Source organism: Miscanthus floridulus, chromosome 18 (assembly GCF_019320115.1).
Source record: "Miscanthus floridulus cultivar M001 chromosome 18, ASM1932011v1, whole genome shotgun sequence".
Classification (NCBI taxonomy): domain Eukaryota; kingdom Viridiplantae; phylum Streptophyta; class Magnoliopsida; order Poales; family Poaceae; genus Miscanthus; species Miscanthus floridulus.
In genome coordinates this window covers 3,427,902-3,450,200 of record NC_089597.1, presented here as the reverse complement: position 1 = coordinate 3,450,200, position 22,299 = coordinate 3,427,902, and the positions used below count along the sequence as shown (strand labels likewise).

At 45.4% G+C, this 22,299-nt stretch overlaps 1 protein-coding gene and 1 pseudogene across 1 annotated transcript; both read right to left on the bottom strand.

Moving 5' to 3' along the window:
- Positions 1-6,140: 6,140 nt before the first annotated feature.
- LOC136522073 (putative glycerol-3-phosphate transporter 5) lies at positions 6,141-8,781 on the bottom strand (annotated as a pseudogene).
- A 426-nt stretch (positions 8,782-9,207) lies between these two features.
- Positions 9,208-12,790, bottom strand: LOC136522514 (hydroxyproline O-arabinosyltransferase 1-like). Its single transcript, XM_066516325.1, has 8 exons — positions 12,347-12,790; positions 11,127-11,194; positions 10,838-11,039; positions 10,655-10,752; positions 10,453-10,522; positions 10,283-10,354; positions 10,088-10,201; positions 9,208-9,633 (listed from the first exon to the last, which is right to left on the bottom strand). The coding sequence occupies exons 1-8, from the start codon at positions 12,731-12,733 to the stop codon at positions 9,562-9,564; spliced, it is 1,083 nt and encodes a 360-aa protein (XP_066372422.1). The 5' UTR covers positions 12,734-12,790; the 3' UTR covers positions 9,208-9,561.
- Between the last annotated feature and the right edge of the window lie 9,509 nt (positions 12,791-22,299).

Sequence of the window (22,299 nt, the reverse complement as noted above, 5' to 3'; positions counted from 1 at the left end):
TAGTAAATACTATTCGCATTTATGACTCTATATTAACTTATTATGAAAGTACATTTCATAATTAATCTAATAGTATTTATTTGATATCATAAATATTAATACCTTTTTATCTATAATTAGACAAATTTAAGATTCTAAAACGTGACAATGTGCTAGAATTGTATTCTTTTCTGGACGGAGTAAGGAGTAGATAGTTTGTTTCTAGAATCTTATTCTAGAATCCAATGGATCCCATTTTTATTTTTCTAGTCATTCTCATTTTTAGGGGTCTAAATAGAATTTTACTCACGGACGATCTAGATTAGTGTATATGCATTGAGATAGAGTATGTTAGTAGTTGAAATAGAGTCATCTCACTGACGATCTAGATTAGTGTGTATACCTTGAGATTACAAGTTTACGACAAATATCCAAATTTTCGAACTTTTCTCTTCTATGGGTGTGAGGTGATAGGATGGGAATGGTCACGATGGGTTGTGTCCTCTGAGGATGTGTTTGGTGGTTGGTAGACAGGAGTTGCCTCGTATAATCTACATGAGTGGACGCGGACTAGGTAGAACTGTATTTACAAGAAGAAGAAAAACGTTTTGTGAGGTTGCATGAGATGATGCAAATAATTTGAGATGTTTAGTTGCTTACAGAGCAGATATAACTTATCTAAAAGGTGAGGTTGACGTGTCACATGTGGGTCCATCCTCTATAACCTGCATCCATCGAGCCATGCTTCGTAGTGAACCTTGTTTCGGTCGGTCTCCATCGAACCAGATTCAGACCCATATACCTCTGCATGGGTGGAGTCAAGTTAGAATAGTGGAGGGATGCAACCAAACAGGCTTTGTTTTGCACGTACAGATGAGGTGAGTTAGGACAGGGTAAAAGTGCAAACAGACCTTTAGGGCACCAGCAGTGTATAGGAGCGCCCTTGGTTCTATAGAAGCATGCGGCTTGTTCGGTTGGCTGGTTCGTATCGTTGCTGGTTCGTTTACGTGAGAGAGTGGTACTACTGGCTGGTTCGCTGCTACAGTGCTCATGGGAGGGGGCTGGCCAGCCAGCCCAGCCAGCCCCAGCTTACTTTGTTCAAAATGTCACAATGTATAGGAACGGCATCATCATTGAGGTGTGGACCCATAACAAGAAAAAAGTTGCAATGTCTGAGAGGGAGTAGATAAGATTGGGAGAGAGAATAATATATTTTATTGGATGGGAGCAGGTTCGATCTATATGCTCCGTTCGGCTTACCCTATATTCGGCTTATTTGGCTTCTTTTTTCAGCCGAAACAGTATTTTTCTCTCATAATATTTCAGCCAGAACAGTATTTTTCAGCTAATTTCAGTCAAGTTTCAGACCAGCGAACTGGGCCTAGACCTAATTCTTTGTTTTGGAGTATAGGAGCGACGTGCGCAATGTATAGGACCGGGTCGTCCTGTTACAGAACCGGGGCAAACCCTCTTAGGACCTATATTTGATAAAGGACAAAAGGATTAATTATTAATTAGCTAAAAATTATTCAAAATTAGCTTAGGACATCCAAATAGGAGAACCCATAGGTTTGCTATTTTTTAGCCAACTCCTCAATAGTTAGTCAACTAGAAATAACTAGCTAACCCTAACTAATTAAGATTAAGGGCGTGTTTGGATCGCGTCCGCAGTTTGCCACAATGTGCCACAGTTTCCGTGTCGAAGTTTCGCGGGCGTTTGGTGCATGGCCGGGCTTGCGGCATGCCACACCTCTTGCCACAAGCACTCAGTTGATTTTTGATGCCGTAATCTGTCTAACATGCGACGGACAAATCAGCCGCCGAACTTTTGGCATGGCCGCATGTGGCGTGGCAAACTGCGGACGCGATCCAAACGCGCCCTAATTTTTAGTCACAACTGTTAACTAGCTCTAGCATGCCCCTCAATAATGTGTCGTCCGGATCCGCGCCGCCTTCCATCACGCCACACCCACACCGCACGGGTCCCCCTTGGAAGGTAAAAATCGGCACCAAGATCGTATCAACATTCAACAACCAAGTTCGCGCAAGGCGTGATGCCGCTGAAGCGGTCACGATCTAGGTCAAGTGAGCCACCTGCACCGCCGGCGAAGCGCCAGCTCCCGTGGCCGACGGGGAGATCGCCTTCCGTGCCCAAGGTTGGCCTTATCGGCGTTATCGCTGCCAGGCGGTCCGGTAGGCTGCGCGGCCAGGCGGCCTCACGGTGGTCTTCGGTGGTCCCGCGGCCCGGGACACCACCACCGTCTCAGCCGACCTTGTTCCGGTCGAGTACGTCGCCGGAGCCGGCCGACGAACCCCCATCGCCTACGGAGCGCGTCCGCGACGACGGTGGCCGCAAGAGGAAGAAGGCGCTTTATCTAGTCATGCAGGAGCACGGCCAAGGCCACGGCCACGGCGTTGTCTCCGCGTACGCCATGCACCGCGTCGACTTGGCGCGCTCCCAGCACGGCATCTCGGTCTCCAGCGAGGAATTCGAAGAACCGCCCGTTTTGCGCTTCAAGGCGGCTCCGGGCATGGCTTTTCTCAAGGCCAGATCGACGGTCGTGGGCGTCACTGACAGGAACGCCGGCGTCGTCGAAGCCGAGAGCGTCATCATCGACGCGAGCACGTGGGAAGTGTCCACCGGCCCTCCGCCGCCATCGACCGAGTACGGCCTCGTCGAGGTCTCCGGCAAGATCTACGCCGCTGACATGCTCACCGAGGATCCGCGGTGCGTCGTCCTTCGCTCGGCGGCGGCGGCGGCGAGAGACGCGCGCGTCGGGTGGACATCCCTGCCGCGGCCTCCGTTCCGCGACCGCATCCTGACGCTCGCCGCGTACCCGCTGCGCCGCGGCCTCCTAGCCTCGACGGAGAGAGGCGAGACGTTCCTCCTCGACGGCCGCCGCTTGGGCGGAGCGGCGTGAATCGCGCTGCCCGGGTCGGCGCGGCTGCCGTGGGAAGAGCGCGCCGTGTACGCCAAGGACCACGACCTGTGGTTCGAGGTGTCGCCGAACGACGGGCGTCTGCGCGCGCACGAACTCGACGTCGTCCTGGGCTCGGGCGTTGCTCCCAGACTGGAGCAGAAGACGCACCGGGTGTCGGACCCCATACCGGTGATCACGCCGCGCGCGCGCGGCGGGGCGACGCGGAGCGCCAAGCTAGTCTACCTCGGGAGAAGCATGTTCTGCGTCGTGCAAGCCGACGGCATAGGAGCTGACGGCTGCCCTGTCATCGTGACGGTGTTCAGGGTGATCGACTCCGAGATGCCGGTGACACTGGTGGAGAGGAGGCGTCGTCGTCGGCGCCGGGAACGCGGGATGAACGCGAGATGGGTGGCCACCGCGCTGGAGCGCGCGTGCGCGGACAAGGCGTCCGGATCTGGTCGGAGGAGGAAGCTGTGCAGGGTGAACCTGTGGAGTCGCACGTACATTGCGCGCGGAGGCACCGATCGCTGTCCATCTCTTCCTGGGGTGCTTTGGATGTGAAGCTCCTCAGTGTTTTAGTGGTCGTTTGGGTTCAACGTTAAACATGGGACCTGCTGGTTATTCATAATCAAAGAAAACTTCTACAGTGAAATATCTTGGGCACTTGAGTTCTAGTAAAACTATCTTTCAAAGTTTTGAAAGAAGTGATACTCTGTTATTTTGGGGTTTTGAAATCTTGTAACTTTTAATTCATTGAAAAATAGTTTTGCAATCTCAGTTTTACCCTGATGCCTGATCCAGTTCAACAAGTTCACCCTTGTGGTCTGGTTGGTTTGCACTACCAGTGATCCATAAATAGTAATCCAGAGTAAAGCAAGATGCACAACACAGCAAACAACTTTCTCAATTGTGTTCATTGATCTCTAAATATATTTATACATATGAATGTGTCTTGAACAGACACCTATTGGGAAGAGAATAGTTTGGGAAGAGACAACAGTTAAATGAATGGACATGTCCCAGTTAACTAACTAATCCTATCTCTAACTGCTTCGATCTGTGAATGGATGAGATCATCACTTGAAAAGGTGCCTGTTGGCAACAGGCGCCATTTCACAACAAATTGCATCTAACATCTATTTTCCGTGTTGCGAATTATATGCTACTTTAGATTTGTTCTAAGTCAAAGTTTTAATCGTGTTAAAAAATTAACATATATAATACCAAATTAATACACTTTCAAAATATATTTATGGTGGTTATGGAATTAATTTTATGTTTAGATGTTATGTACTTTTTTTTTGATAAATTCGGTCAAAATTAAAAACATTTGACTAGTGAAAAGGCAAAGTGACATATTTTGCTCGACCAATCTGCATCCACCTATAAAGTAGAAATACTTATGACATTTTTATTCATTACTTTGCCATGAATAAAGCATGGCATGAAAGCAAACAAAGTACAGGGTTATTTTTTTTATTCTTCCTTGGGTTTCTGTATCATGAAGTCCCACAGATCTCTGCCCTTGGTAGTGAGGGATATATAGTCAATGTCCAACGGTTTGAGCTGAGGAAAAAAAATCATATCAGATTTCACATCTATATTGTACTAAACATTTTTGTAACAATAAGAACATGGATACTATCAAATACTTAAATCCACATTTACTTCCCGCTGGCGGCACTGGTCTGTTGTACTCCCCTGCAAGACGAAGAAGCTTACGTACGCTTATTTCGCTCTCGTCTGCAGCGGTGAGAATATGGCAAATGCAAACAATGTCAGATAGCTTGATGTCACGAACGCACTCAGGGGTTGGAGGGTTGTAGGGCTGATTAATTAGGATGGTTTTGATGCACTCATGCTTAACCAAATCCCTCTCATGATAACAGTCTTTCTCACCCAAAGCTCGATGAGCCGTAAACATGGTAAAGACTAAAGAAAAAACCAGGAGTTGAAGCATTACTTTTGGAGACATCATGTACAGCCGGCGGATCCAGAAAATATTTTAGGGGGGACTGAACAACACTACTGCTCGATCTTAAGTCTCAGCCCCCCTACACTATAGAACTTTGCCTAAAAATTCATAGGGGTTCTACAGTAATTTGCACTGATTCGGTTTGGGTAGGGGGGGCTTGAGCCCCCCCGCCCCACTGCTGGATCCGCCCCTGATCATGTACCACTACAGCTAGCGTTGATGATATAAGGACCAATTATAACTTCTTTTCTAGCACATATATAGCTTATGTTGTGAGTCATGTTTGCACTGTGCACTTCTATTTATAGGACGCATGATGTAGAGCCGGAGTGCATATTAATGTCAAGTATCCTCAATCAAATCCATAGTATTGCATTAAAACAAGGAAAAAGTCCATATTACTCCCTCCAAGTCTAGCCTATGTCCAAATAATCCCCTAAACTAACATTTGATTCAATTTACTCCCTCCAACTATTTAAGTTGGTCCAACCAACACCTTAAAGAGATTTTTCTTTTTTGTTTCTCTATGTACAAATTATATTTTAGTTTCAAATTTTGTGAGGTGATAGAGGACATTGTATTTTGTGTTAGAAAAATGGACTATGAATTTTTCATCATTATGTTTTATACGATATTGTATCTCTAGTGTTAATTTATTATTAAATGTCCTAAGCTATCAAAATAGTGGCAAAAAGTTAAGATATATTTTTCTAACATAACTTATGATGTTCTCTATCATATCATAAAAGTTGATATTAAGACTCAACTAATACGTGGAAAAACAAAAATAACAAATCATGTTAAGGGGTAAACTAGACCAACTGAAATAGTTGGAGGGAGTAAATTGAACTAAATGTAAGTTTAGGGGTAATATGGACATATGCCAAACTTGAGGGGAGTGATTTAGACTTTTTCCTTAAAACAGAGTTGTACATAGCAAAAATAAATGCTTAGAAATCTTGAATAAACTATGAATAATGCATCAAACTTGAGCTATGAAGAAAATTAATAATCGGGAATCGTTGAACCAACATGCAGGCAACATGGATATGACTAAATTAATTTTGATATCTTAGGAACAGGCCCTCAACTAACAAATTCATGGGTCATTCATTTTTTATATCTATGGAGTATCTCTTTACTTCTCAATTCATAATCTAGCACTAATAATGCAAAATATTGCAATAATCTAGCACTAATGGCTCCAAAATAAAGTCTTTCGTAGTTGTAGTGTAATTGTCAGAGGACTTGATTGCCGTCAAAATCCATGGGTTTGATGTATTTCACATGATCCAACGAGTAAGTTTCCTTATTAGTTACAGAAGTGACATGACATTATAAATGTCAATACTTTGTTTCGGCAGAAATTGTGGTTTGGTAGGAATCCACATATCAATGAAGGTCAGCAATAAAAGAACAAACGAGGATTTTTATCCTGGTTCAGCCCCCTGTTCGGATAATAGCCCCACGTATCAGTGAATGGCAATGCTTATTTCTTGTATTATCTTGAAGGAACCGTTCGGCTTACCCCATATTCGGTTTATCCGAACAGGGGGCAATGCTATTATCCGAACAGGGGGCAATGCTATTATCCGAACAGCCGTATCAAAAACAGGATGGCAAGTGATATGGAAACAATCAACATGAAAAATACACTATTCCATCCTCTAGTTGAGATGTAACCCGTAAGCAAGGGGCCCAGAGCTGCACCAACAGAACCAGTGCCATCAATTATCGCAGAAACTGTCGCCAGCGCCCGTGAATTTCCCTTGATAGCGTCTTGGGTGCCAAGATCAGTTGCTACAGCTGTGGTGATGAGAGAGTATGGACCATTCACAAAGTAACCAGAGAGGAACATGAGACCAATGTTGTGCTGCATGGATATGCTTCCATATGTCCGGTACACAATGAGTGCTGGGATTGACAGAAAGAGGAACAGAACTGATGTTATTGCACGGGCACCTATGGCATCTGAGAGAAAACCAGCCGAAATCCCTCCTAAGACACCTCCAATATCGAATACAATTGATAAAATTCCTGAAGCCTTGTGTGACAAGAGCTGACCTGCTACGGCTGCAAAATCAAAAATAGGTTGGCGTCAAGCAAAAGTAACGACTCCCTGACGTTTCATGCTAAATTGAAAATGACTGATACTCCACAAATGAATTCTACAGAAGCAACACATCCAAGCAAAAGCAATCCTCTAATTTCAGAAATTACACATTTCAAGGTTTAACCTTGGAATGGAAGGACAGGTATGTTGAAAGCTATTTGTGTCAAACTCTACTATCTCTACCAAGAAAATTAGGTACCCATCATAATAGATGTACACAAGTACAATTCATTTGAAATTTCGATCACCAATTAAAACAGTTCAACATGCAAGCAAAAGAATGTCATCAACAATAATGGGGTGTTTGGTTTGTGGAACCACCTCATTCTAGTCTCTAGATGAGGTAATGCATCATGAGTTCATTCCTATGATTTTAGTGGAATCACCCTATTATTATCTTGTCCATTCCTCAAACCAAACACCCCTCTAGGTTGGCATCTTACTATAAACTTAAGAACAAGCTAAAGCTGGTTCATAATATCAACAGATTTGCTATGCTTAAAAAAAGGGAGCCCAAGAAATAACTTAAGGTGACGCTGTTCCAACTCACAATATATAAAACAAGGTTTTGTAGAAAAACAAATTCAGACTGTTTGGTGATTGTATCTACCAATTCAACTGATTGAAACTATAAGAATCATCTATCTAGTCTGAAACATGAAACTGCAATTGCTGGCAAGAACAGAATTCATTGACTGATACTTGAACAGCCCAATCCTTGGAAATACAGTACAATCAGATTTGAGTGCGGACTATGATCAAGTAACAAGCACATACACTATCATTGTTAATGCGATAAATACAAAAATAAATGTATGAACAAATGAGCACATACCATTGTTCCTGATATAGAACGGCAACCAGTAGAGGAAGGTGTAGGCAACGAGCTTGGAGAAAAATAGACAGAATGCATATGGCGCCACACCAGGCAGTCTCCATGCCTCCACGAACCCGATTGCCCTTGGCAATTGTGATCCCATTTCCAGTTCGAACTCATCATCCTCATTAACATCTTTCTTATCCTCCCCAAGGAGCCCTACCTCCTCCCCACCATCCCCATTCATCTCAACCTCCATTATCTCCACCTCCAAGCCAGCCTCGCTCGGGCGTGCGACCAAGAACACCAGCACGACAACTCCGAGGGCGGCGATGACGACCGCAGGAACCAAGAAGGACCAACCCCATCCGAACTCGAGCACGGCCGCGGCGAGGACCGAGCCGGCGATGTTCCCGACGGAGGTGTGCGAGTTCCACACCCCCATGATGGCGCCGCGCTTGGAGGCGTGGCCGAACCAGTTCCCCACGATGGCGACGACGCAGGGCCACCCGGCGGACTGGACGACGCCGCTGGCCACCTGCGCGGCCGCGAAGAAGGCGAGCGCGTGGACGTCGAGGAAGTAGGCGGCGCCGAGCGCGGCGCACGCGGCGCCGGACGCGAGCATGGCCGCGCCGAGGAGGCGGCGGAGGTCGGCGAGGTGGCCCGCGGCGAACATGGCGAGCGCGTAGGAGGAGAGGAAGGCGACGTCGAGCTCGCCGAGGCGGTGCGGGCCCCGGGCGCCGAGAAGGGCGCCCAGTCCGCGGAGAGCACGGCCTTGACGATGCTCGGCGGCTTGCGGGAGGCGTGGAACGACGCGTAGGACGCGAAGGTGAGCGCCAGCACCGCGTACTCGTGCCGCCCGAGGCCCCGCGCGGGCGCGGCCGCGGCGGCTTCCATCGGAGGGGGCGGATGCTAGTGTGGAGAGAGAATTGAGGGCATGGGAGGAAAGGGGGAGGTGAGATCTGGCATCGAGGGAGACGAGTAGAGACGACGACGACCCTGGTGGGACAAGCAAGGAGCTTTGACACCGTTGCACTTCTTTGAAACCTGAATTTTTCCTGCCTTTTTCCTGAGAAGAGACTACTCCTGATTAGCTGTTCTAATTTTCTGAAGTCTGAAGAACAGGAGGCAAAGGATGTTCAGATTCAGACTTCGCACTTCCAAATTCAATTTTCCAACCCAAGAGCACACTGTTTCTGAAGCCGGACGCATATTCACTTAATTTTGCATTAGAGCAAATAGACAAATAATTGCATAACAACAAATAAGTATCTCACAAATCGTGTTGGTACCTTCAAAGCGCAAGCAGCTTACATTGCATATTGAGTTTGATTAACACAACTTTCAACAGTTTCATTCCAAATAGATAACTGAGCAAACTATGCATTCAAGAAAAGGTTTGTGTCTGACATTTTTTCCCCCCCTAAAGCACGTTCAGAACCAGATAAGAACACACGCATCTCTCAGTCATCTAAATTGCAACTTTCACCAAAGGTGCATGTTTGACTTACAAAGTAGTGTGTAATGTGCCGATGTGCATGTGTTTGACAAAACTAAGAAAAAAGAGTGGCATTTCTCCAGACATTCTCAGGAAAATTCAAGCAGAAAAGGTAAGGAGCCCGCAGCCTTGGGTAAAACCTGTATGCATTCCACGGTATCATCCACTCGTCTTCTATGTTTGGCAATTATCATGTATCAAAGTCAGCTGGAATGGAAATATCTGGCAAACTAAATTATGAGCCAGATTTGTACAAGGTTAACTAGCGGCGTAAGAGTCCCAGTTTGGTATGTTGTCTGTTGCTTCATTGACCATTTTCACAAGTGTCACCTGTGCACAACACAAAAATCCATCGCATGGGTTAATAACTATTACAAGAGTTGAAGAGTATAGCAAACTGGGACAGAAGCAAAGAATCATAGCCATGTTCTATATCACTGAAATATCTCAACAATAGAAGAAAATTGTTGGGATTTATGGACAAACAACTTTTTATCATAAGTAAATGCCTTATATAATTCTGTGATAAAGCATACAGAATGTTTAGTTATCTCATAGTAGCCTTAAGTGCTTCAATGATCCTCCTTGTCTTGCAACTTCAATGGCTAATTGGCTGTAATAATACTTTTTTCCTCTCATTTTTTATGTACCGAATATACTAACAATTTCATACTAGCACTCAAAAGACTAGATTGCCAAGGAACATTGTTTCACATCCGAATGAAATGGTACACAAATATTGAAACAAAAAAGTCAAATATTTGCAAACAGAGCAGAACCATACCACACTTTGAGGCACACCATTTGGCGGTAATGGCAAATTTCTAGGCGGAGGTTTATCCTCGTAAGATCTCTTGTCAAATCTCCATTCTCCAATTTTGCCATAAGTCGACTTACCCTAGTGCAAAAGAACATGCTATAAGAACAGAATCACGAGTCAGATTCCCTGAAGTTCTGCATCACAATATGAATCACATACCGTCATGTCATAATCACACCCATAAGTATAATGTATAATAAAAGCATCACCAACTTCCAAGTCCCAAGGTGGCTGAAAAGTGAAAACAGAATCAAATTATCATCTAAGAACAGAACCGCACAACTTCCTGATATGGATGGCCACATGATATAATTAACCGAACTCCAAACCTGAATCATAAAGTCCTTGTGTAAGATGTTGCCCACTCCATGGAGAGCAGATGCCACGGCATAGGCATACCTATTTCCCAGAAACATAATACAACAAATAATTAGATACCTACTCACATTACGAATGAAATAGCACAGAACTTGGGATGCATAAACAGACCAAAAGCTTTAGACAATAAGAAATTGATTGGCAGGACATTACATTTCAAGAACCCAGCCAAAAGATTTATCAGCGTCAGGATCTTTTTTCATTGCTATTGAAACATTCATCCATGTCGGGGCAATCCTTCCAAGAGATTCCTAGCAAAAGAAGCAGAAAGTAATAGGATTAGTTCTGTAATTTCAAGTAGATGCTTTGGGTACATTCAAGAAGAAAATAGCTCACCTTCTCAATAATGACAGGAGAATTTCCTATAGGATCAATCTTAGTGATTGCCCCCTTGTCTTCAGGGAAGAACTTACGCAACACATTCTCATATTTTTTTGGCTCAATATAAAAGAAATGGAAAGCTGCTGCCTGACCATCTCTCGACAAGTTTGGGATAGGCTTGACAATTATATGATCTGGCTCTGCCATCAAGATATAGCTGCACATAGTATGAAATTAACTAGATCATGAGTCTGGACTCTGGAGGGTGATTATTGCTTCTCAAATAAACTTACTGTAAACTTACTCTTCCTTTATGTCTGCCTTCTGGAGCCACTGAACAAATGCCCATGGCCTATTGAGAACGATGTATCCCTGAGATTTAAGATGAACACTGTTTAGGAGAAAATTCCAGCAGCATCTAGTTTCTAGTAGTAAAATTGAGCCATAAATTCCTGTATGCTCTCGAATTGTTAATTCTTTTTTAACAAAACTCGAATTGGTAATTAATCAAATTACTTTGCAACAACGAAAAATGAGCAATGGACAGGGTACAGAGAAGCAGAAATGGTTGCAGTTCACAAATCACAATAGGCCGCCATGATGACATGGCTACAGCTGACCATTAGTACTAGCAACTGGCATACTACACCAATGATGATTTTTAACTTTCTTCAGACGCAATATGATGAAAAGCTGGTATCAGCAGGGTCCAGCCATGTTTACAAGGCTGACATTACAAGCCTTTTCACCATATGATATCCTAGCTGCCAATCTGTTTTTTCCCTATCAACTTGGCCCTCACTACTTTCTCATTTCATTTGTCCACATTCTTTTACAAAAACAAAGTAGCACAGTTGTTATTTGTCCAGATGTTTTATGTTTTCATGATTTTTCAGTGTTTCCAGAACCTGTGTCCAAAATATATTTGCCTAATCAGATACCCACACGTGTTGGAACACATATGTCACATTCCAAGTGGTATGTGGCGCATCCCAAAAGAAATCGGGACACCTCCGTCCAAGTCGGTCAGTGACGCCCACACCCGTGTCCATATGTAGCAATGGATTTCTTGCCTCAAATTTTCCAGTGAAGCAGGAGCAGGACTGCAGGACTTTGCCAGGACCTTGGATTTGTACATAATGTGATATGCTGAAGCCATACAGCCAGACAAAGGAAACCACTTCCCAAAAATTAAAAAAAAGGAGGGGGGAGGGGGACCACGCTGCTACTCAGTTATCAACCTTTTTTTTTCTTTTTGCGAGGGTACTGATATCATGAAAAACTGAAATGTCTTGCGTGTACGGTGTAGCTTTTGAAAATAGAAATATCAACTAAATCACGGAATTCCACCTTGACTCCTTGAGAAACAGAGGAGTAGACATTTTCTCGATTTCGTATAATCTGAATAGTTGCATATGTCCACAATTCCAACTAACCAGCAACAGCAAACCAGACAGAGCCAACGAAGAAAGCAATGAAATATGACGAACTTTGCCGTTTCGTGAAGCAAAAAAGCAACAATACCTGATCCCCATCGGGGAGTGGGTCGGCGACGAATGTGGGGATCTCGTCGACGAACTCGTCGGGTTTCCCGGAGTGCAGGACCCTGGTGAACCCACCCATCTCGCGGCCGCCGGGAGCCCGGCGCGCCTCCTTGAACCAGTGGTACATGACGCGGCATTGCCACGTGTTGTACGCGTTCCCCGACGAGGTCACCGCGGTGTGGAACGCCCTCCGCTTGGCGCCGAAGCGGCGGGGGGAGGAGTCGGCGGTGGCGGCGGGGAAGGAGGAAGGGAGGGGCTGGAGGGAGGGGCGGAAGGAGACGAGCACGTTGTAGGTGAGGAACGCCGCGGAGAGGGCCACGAGCACCAGCGTCAGCGTGCCGCCGCCGCGGCCGCACGGCGCGGCCATGGCGGGGCGCGCGGGCACGCGGCGAAGGGACGGGCGCTCTTGATGGAGGGAGAAGGCGGCGAGAGTGAGACGTCCCGAGTACCGAGTGTGCGAGTGTTTGGCAGTTTTTTGAGATTTTTATTTAATTTGATTTGGTTCAGATATGCATTGAATTCTCTTATATATTTAAATAATAAAAACCCATTAGTCCATAGAGAACAAACATATGTTCATTCTCTTTTTTTCAGCAAAAAAACGTGTTATTCGAGTGTGTTAATAATCCTATATTAACGAGCGAATTGTATTTTGTTTATCTTTCATGTAAGTTAATTATTATTACTTTCGATCTAGATCCAACTATATTCCTTTTTTAAATTTTACTGATATCAGTGTGTTGTAATATAAACTTATACTAGCTTGTTGCACGGTTATTTGGACGATTTGCGGCTCAGAAATTTATTGCCCCGTTCGCTGGTCTGAAAAAAGAAGCTAAAACACTGTTCCCGCTGGTTTGTTGTGAGAGGAAAATACTGTTTGACTAGTTTGGTGAACAGTAAATTAAGAGGGGGAGCAGCCGGTTGGCTGGTCTTTCCAGACCAGCGAACGGCCCCATTCAATGATCGTCATATATTTTGGTACATTTTGTAATCGAGCTCTGGTGTTCCTTGGAATCAGACTTTATACTGTTGTTGGACGTGGGTTGTTCTAAGTAGAATAAGCATGGGCCATGAGTCTGGGTCAGATATAGATAGATAGAAAAATTGATTATATATATACATATATATATATATATATATATAGATTTTATCCCTAACCCATCCATATCTCATGCTCTAAATCCTATTCTAAGGGTATGTTTTGAACGGTTCTAGATCCAAGTTAAATATATAGGCCCCGTTCGGCTGGCAGAATCTTGGCTGGTTTTGTGAGAGGAAACACTGTTTGGCTGGTTTGATGAACAGTGCAATGAGTGGAGAACCAGCCGGCTGGTCTGAAAAGTTCAGATCAGCGAACGGGCTCATAATTTGTAAAATAAAATTAAAACTCTTTAAATATTTATATTTGATCTAAAATATGAACAAAATTGTTTGTTTTAGATACTCCCTCCATATTCAAAAGTTTTTAGAGTCGGAGTTCTACCAACAAGGCATAAGCATCATCTTAAACAAACTCTTTTGTTCAACAACATTGTTTGCACAGTGCCTACCTATAATCACCTCAATGGTGCAAGTGAAGTCCATTGGCAGCCTCTTCCCTCCACAACCTTATTCCATGATGTTAGCTTTTAGTTGTTATTTACTCTCCCCTCTAGCGCTTCATTGGCCACCCTGCTACGCCGCCATCAAACGCTAATCCTCACATGGATGCCATTATCGTACAATCACTACAACACATTTGGTGTTATGTGATGTTCAGAAATTGCCATGAATAGTTTTTCATCAGACACTTCCATGACAAAAACTCTGTCGTCATCACAGGTGTGTCAGTAAACCCCTTCTGTGGCAAACTAGTGTCACAAACATTTATGATGCTTCAAAACGGCCTAACCCGTTGCACATGTCTTTGACATGTAGATGATGACATGTCAGGTGACGTTGCAGATGAGGTCCATCTGCATGCTGGGCCTAGGTTGTCACTAAACCCAGCAATGCGGGCTTAGCCCAGTTTTTAGGCCCAATTTTCTAGCTCCACTAATCCTATTTTAGTGCCCAATTCAGTTCAACCTGACCCCATTTAGGAGGCCCAAATGCCCAATGATAATTGATAGTGACACCAATTTTTTTCTAAGATATTATTTCAAGCCAAAAGGTTCATTGTTCAAGAGATACACAATGAAGAGCAGAGGAGCCAATGCTTGGTTGTGTTATGCAAGTGATTGTGTAATGATGCACACAAAGGAGAGGGAGCCAACCCCCCTACAACATGGCTCTCTGCTCTCTGTGGCTAAGGACAGGGGCGTACGTCCAAAGACTCCAATTACACGCGTTGGTAGTACGTTCGTAGACGGACAGCTGCAGCCGCGTACGGAACTACGGACCGAAGGCAACTTTCAGGCATTCAGGCAACACAGGACGGGAAGCTCTCGCTGTCTCGCAGGTCGCAGCAGCAGAGGCCCAGCTCGACATCACACCAGCGGCGGCGGGGGCGCGGACATCGTCCTGGGCCTGTTCCACAGCGGCGACGGCAGCGAAGACCACGGCGACCTGTCACCCAAAGACCGCCTGTTCCAGATCTCCCTCTGGCCACGGGAGGCCCCGCCGCTGCCGGCCGCCGCGACGGCACCGCCCGCGGCGCATGGCTCGTCGTCCCTCGCATCCCCATCCGCAGCAGCTACATTTCAGACATGATGCATTAGTGGACGCCGTCGCCTAGAGAAATCCAAAACGAAACTTGATTAGCCGCCGGAATATACCGAGAGGACGCGAGGAGCAGACTGCTCTGGCGGTGCAAGACCACACGAGGATGGCGGCCACGAGCATCCAAGCAAAGAACCTGCTGCGACTCATGGCGGCCAGGTCGTCGTGAGCGTCTGCGTCTCAGCTGGGAGCCTAGGACTGGGGAGCCTCGTCAGCTAGCTTGGCCTGTTAATGTACTTGCCGATCGGATTCGGATCGATGCGAGAGGGTGTCGACCACCGAACTGCCGAAGCCGATCGATCTGGAGCTAAGCAGGCTGGCTAGTAGGTGATGGTAGCGTATATATTTGTAAATTCTGTATAATACCCCTGTTGTTGATATATGGGGCTGGTGAAACGGATTAGACAATAATTGTAGCTCGTGCGCGGGTTTTTAATTGAGATTAGCTAATGGTGTTACATTCATCAGTTGACCCCTGAACTGCAGGCCGCGAACGAGGGTAAAATATAGTACAAAACAACGGCTGCCAATGAGTCTCAGGTTCATGAAAATAGAAAAGAACTAAAGGAGAATACTTAATAATACGGCAAAAACATTGGCAATTTTCATGAAACGCTTGCACTTTGCCATTTTCACTAAACTTCATGAAAATTGCCAAAATGCCTGTTTCAACAAACTTCATGAAAATTGCCAAAATGCCTGTTTGGACAAAAGCGAGGCCTGTTTAGCAGAACTTCGATTTCTCGAAATATGTAAGGCACGTTCGGTTATCCCGGAACGGGCCGTTCTGCGCAAGGAACCATTCCGCGCCAATAAAATTAGTGAAGAAACTGTTCAGCTGTGAATCATTCTCATGCAACTGAACGAGGCCTAAACCAACTCTAATTCTCTCCTCGGGAGAAACAGGGTTTTCTGGTTTCTAGTTTACATTATAGGAGAATAAGGGGAAGTTTCTGATTTCTGACTCTCAATCCTAAAACTGTTGCTGCTTGGGATTCCTCTGGTTTTCATTTCATAGGATTCTCATATTCTATTTTGAGAGGAACGGCTTGAATTATACCTACCAAACGCACCCTTAGAAGTTAGAACGTCAGGGGATTTTAAGAGAATAGTACCTTGCATGCATTTGGAATGAAGCACCAGATGATTACTGTCAGTTATCTAGACTATAGTGTGATAATGGTGACTAATCATTTGTGGATTCGAGAAACCTGAAAGCCATTTGCCCCCACTGGCTATTATAACACCTGGAGTATAATTGAAACCTTTTTGCAGGAATGGTCACCCGCCATACTCGTATATAGCGACAAAATTCGTGGAAAGCTACCTATCATCCGTCGGCTGGTCATAACGTACGCAAGCAAGTGCTCGTTTTTTTTATAATTAAGCTTCCTCGCAATCGCAAGTGATCGATAATATCATAATAGTCTATTACATGGTGGACTTCGCTGCATGACGATGATCATGCATTGCTAATGTCGGTTTGTCGTCTAGGACCCTAGATATACTTGGCTAAATATTTTAAAGATTACTAACACATGATGAGTTGTTGAGAACATGGAGAAAGAGGTATCAAAGGAGCAACGGCGCTCATTAAATACATCTACAATTTTTGTTATGTCAACATATATGGGAGAGAAATCAATGAATCCTCAAAAAGGAAGCTTGATATCCTTTAGAAGTCGCCGGATCATGCACTAAGAACATCAACTAAAGACAAGAGGGCTCATGTCACCCTAAGGGTTAGTTTGGCAGAGCTTCATTTCATCTACTAAAAGGGCTTAGATTCTAGCATCTCTCATAGAGCAGCTTCTCTAGTGAAGTTGAAGCCGTTTGAAAAACGTTTGGCAAAAATGGCTCCGGTGGCAGTTTTATTATAAGTCATGCTAAATCTATAAGGAGGAACTGAGAGAAACCACATTTACGCCACTCCATCCGTTAATTCACTTGATATTGAAGATTAGAAGTGCCTTTCTGATGTTATTTCACTTTGGTTATCGATGAACTTAGTAGTAAAATTGTATTTGAATTTAATAATATGCATTTTAAGTTGAATTTAACAAGTATCCGAATAGAAATCCAACTCCAAGACATCCTTTTGTACCTGTATTCGAATTCGAAGTAAAATATGGTAAAAGATGATATTCAGGTATGATTCTACGAGCTAGCTAGCATCCGGATGTCCAGACGCCCGCGCCTGCAGTATTTTTCCACGTCGTTTCGTGCGCCGACACGGGGCCCACGCCGCCTCGAACGTCACCAGCATCGAGAAGAGAGGGAGGGGGCGACGGATGCCGAGCCAGCGCCAGGAGGAGGAGGAGACACCGAGACAAGGCAGCAAAAGGCGAGGAGGGAGATACAACACCCGATTTGAAAAAATTCAGATGCAACACTTGCAACATACGTCTCAAGACAAATGAAACACTTGAAACATGCATCTGAAACACTTGCAAAAACACTTAAAACTATTGCAAAAACATACGCAATATCTAGATAAAACACTTCCACATATGTGTGAAATATATGCAACATCCAAATAAACGCACTTGCAACATATGTCTAGAAACAAATGAAACATTGGAAACAGAAGCTTGCAACATACGTGTACAACCGTGTATCACTGTTGCCTTCGTCCATCGGCGCCAAGTCTTGCCCAAGCTTCACCACCACGCGGTCCATCGCTCCAAAGCTCCAACTTTCCCTTCACGCTTGCAACCAGTCCATCAAGCCAAGTCTTGTCTTGATCTTCTCCACCTTTGTCACATGACTCAATGTCATGTCTCATATGCAATAAGCTCCTTCATCATCACATGTGTGAGCTTTGCAATGTCTCCGAGCCATTTCCACCTCCATGATATATGTTGCTCACACACATGTACATGTGGACTAATCACCAGTGTATCTCACATAAACACAATTAGTCCACCTAGGTTGTCACTCAACTACCAAAACCAAACAAGGATCTTTCACTCGCACTACTACAAAAACAATTTACGAAGAAGTTTGGTTTTTTCAGCAAGAGTGGCTCTATCACTAGCCATCCCTACAGTGCTGATACTCGGGTCCCACTGAATTAGCCGCCTATGGGTTGGTAGAGGCGGCGGGTATTATCAGCCACCCCTGAAAATCGACCTATTTTTAGAATTAGTTGGCTATTGAGCCGACCCTACTAATGTTCCAGAATGGTAACGATAAAGTTGGTGCCAATGACCGTGGAGGATGTGTCGAGGACAAGGAAGATGGTGATTATTTGGAGGAAATGCTTCGGGTTATTGGACCGGTGGTGAAACTAAAGAGCGCAAAAGGTCTAGAAATTTTGGAAAGGGTGGAAAAAGTAGTGAAGTAGAGTTTGTATGGTGTCGTAAAGGGTTGTCTGACACACCGGACGGATATACTTTTTTGGGCTTGAGCTGCTCATCCTAAAGGCTAAGTATAGTTTGTCGGATTGCAGTTTCAGTGATCTATTTCGTCTCTTGTCATGGTTGCTTCCGCAACCAAACTCTATTCCCGCCAATACTAATCCTAATATTGTTTTCTTACAGTGGCCTGAACACAACTATATTAGTAACAAACCACTCGGCGATTATGATCTCCTAGGGACCTTTGCAAAAGTTCCTTATCGAAGAGATTGTACACAAGGATGTGGCACGTACCACGAACCAATGTCCACAATAGGACGTCAACCTAAGCGTCAAGCTCTTCATGAGTCGAAAGGATTAAGCATATGTTGTTGATGATGACAATGTGTATGAAATATGACATTAGTCTCATTTGACGTGTCCTTTGGATTTGATCAGACATATGGATGGTACATTATATTAGTGGTGAATGTACTAGCGAATGCGTTATATTATTGAATGTGTTATATACATTATGTCGAAGAGTGTAATCGTGTGGTGTTTGGTGGATCTGAATATATACGTGTGTCTATATATATATATATATATATATATATATATATATATATATATATATATATATATATATATATATATGTTTTGGTGACATTTTGTATTTAAAGTTTGAATTTAAAATTTGGTGAGAAAATGGATTGTAGGACAGCTAGAAAGTCAAACCGCCTCTACAAATATCTCTCTATATAGACAGCCACTCTTGGAAAACATATTTGTAGATATGGCTTTTCACTTTTTTTTATCGGGTACAACTTGGATGCACATAACCCATACACTCCACTCACACCACACGGACACGCACCGCTTCACCTTTTTTTTTGATCGGGTACAACTTGGACACACACAACCCACACACTTCACACTCACACTCACACCACATGCGTGCGTGTTCATACACACGCAAAGAAGAGATTGGAAGGCGTCGCCGCCTCCAGTGCGTGGAAAACGCACAGTACCGCTGAACACGTACGTGTGCGTATACCCTAAAATTTTTGGAAAATTATGCAGGAAACATGCAGTATCACCGAACGCGCACGCGTGCGTGCGTAAAATTTCTGAAAAAAAATCCAAAAAAAAGAGAGTACGATCCAGGATTTGAACTCTGGCACTGTACCGCAGGTCCATTTCGCGGTGGCTTTTCACTTTCGTGTGACAGAAACACTTTCACGTAGCTGACGTTACAGACGCACGGAACGTGTCTGTACGTTACACGTGTAATAAGTGTAGCAGTACCCAAATAGTAGCAGCATCGTTATTACAGAAGAAACATTTTCACATAGGCTGACAGTTACAGACGCACGAACGTCCAGATTAGACGTGTGTAGGGCTGTAGGCACAGATGGACAACGCCGAGCAACCTGGAGGTGCATGGAACGCTGCAGATCGAGCAGAGCACGTCCAAGGGATATGGGAAGACACGCACGCACGCGAGCAGTATGGCTGGGTCCGCGGCGTCACTGGAGGGGCGGCGGCGGGGGCGCGATCACCGTAGCCTTAGGCTTGTTCGGCAGCGGCGGCGGTGGCAGCAGCCCCGTCGTCGTCCTCGTCCCCAACAATCGTCTGTTATTAATCGGAGGCCTCCTTTTGGTAGGAATCCCGTAGCGGCTGGCCGTCGCAAAGCCGGCGCCAGCCAGTACCCGCCTCGTATCACCGTCCTCTTCAGCTGCATTCCACATGATATGTTATCATCAAGCAATCGATCAGTTAGCGCGTCTCAGCCTCTCAGGACTCTCAAGGGAAAAATAAAAATAAGCACGCGCAAGTCGAAGTGAAACGTACCGGTAGGGCGCGAGGAGAAGCGGACGTGGACAGCGCAGGAACACAGGAGGAGGAGGACGACGACAACGAACAGCCAGGTGACGAGCCAGCCGGTGCGGCGACGGCGAGCTCTTGCATGCAAATGAAGCTGCTAGCTGCCGCGCGCGCGCGGAATAATGGACTGCGGGTACCCTCGTCAGCTCGTGCTGTATCTATACAGGCCGATGGATCGATGCATGATCGATCGGATGAGGCTGTCTGCTGGAACCATGCAGCTGCCGATCGTAGCTGATCTGGAGCTACGCAGGATTTAGGTGGTAAGCAAACTAATCCTGCTTTCTAACGCGGCTGGTGCGATGTACTATCGAGAGTGCAATAATTGTCGTAGCTCGTGCAGAGTAGACTACTTATTTTTCGTCGGAGTTTGGGACTGGCTTATGTTAGAATTTAGATTCATCGGACAGACGGCCGGCCGGACGGTCTCCTGATGCTGCGCGCATATAATTGGAGACATCGACTGTGTTTTCCTTGTTCTAGAAATTCATTCCATGTAAATTTGAAGCCGAAGCCGAAGCCGACTTCGATGCATGGATGGATAGATAGATTTGTAGCCGTAGTAGCGCTCAGTAGCTGGAATAGTCCTGAAGCAGCGACAGATCCATGGAGAACTACGTGGCCTCCGTCGGCGGTTGACGACAGGTCCATGGAACAAATAATACGCTGCTAGCTGGTAGTACTAGTTAATCGCTGTTTATTGATGCATGAGAGTGGACTTTGCTTCACGATGATCATGCATTATTTAGGTCGCCTGGCGATCCAGAGTAAATTTGCTTCGTAAACAGGTAAAATATATGTACTAATTCGCGGATCTCGAGCAGTGCTAGCTGTCTCCTGCTACCGAACCATGAGCAACGGCAGTCAGGCAGAGCAAGTGCCTATCAGCCTATGATGAGCATCGCGGCAGCAGGTGCAGCACATTGGTAGCACAACGGATAATTGAGGAGAGGGAAGCAACTCCTGCCTGCGTGCGTGGAGAATGTCACTTTTCCTGAACAGTTCTTTTCAGCAGATCAATCAAATAGCAACCTTTTGTGATTCATGCATGGATATGGATGAATCCTTTGACTTTGGGCTCCTGAATTATGTTACTGGCCGGTGGTCCTGATTGCAATCAGACCCACCTAGCAGTAGCACAGTTGCATCTGTTGCATGGAGATGGAGACAGTCAGAAGAGAGCCGCCTCATCCTGCCTGGAATCATGTTAGGGCCGGGGCGACCTCATATTCTCCTCAACTATCGAAGTTGGGACTTGGGAGGCAATGCAAGGGCCCAAATGATGAAGATGGAGCGAGGTAATGGGGTGTTTGGGCATATAATAAGATGTATCTATAAGATTTCATTGTAAAACACTACTGTCACGGCCAACCACAGGCAAGCTTTACATATAGAGAGATTTGTACAGAATGTCCAAAGCACACGATCGAGTACATGCGCGGACTGTGACAGATTGATTCAATGCTAGCAGCAGTTTGCGTATGCATATGCATGCCCAAGGAATTGGACACGCATCAGGAGAAGTCGACGGCATCATCACGCTCCCGTCGGCGACGATGGTGGCCCAGGCATCGCCGCGGACTTCATCTTGTTCGGCACCGGCGGTGGCGGCAGCTTCGGCTTCGCCGCCCCCAAGGAGCGCCTGTTCCAGATATTCCCTCCACGGTAGCCGCCGTAGGCCCTGTCGTCGTCGCTGCCCGCCGTCACGACGGTGGCGGCGGCCCAAACACTCCTCCCATCCTCTTGAGAGGAGCGGACGGGGACGGCGAAAGAACCCACGAAGACGACGACCATGAGCAGCCAAGCTAAGATTCTGCGACTCATGGTCATGGCGGCTGCTAGCGCCAGCTCAGCTCAGAAATGCTTTTGGGAGTTTGGAATGGAGTGTGTCCAAACTCATCAACTCGTGATGTATATATAGTACTGCACATGCGATTTTGCGATGGATGCGAGGGTGTCCAAAGGCTTATCGAACTGCTGATAGCCAATCTGCTAAGCAGGCTAT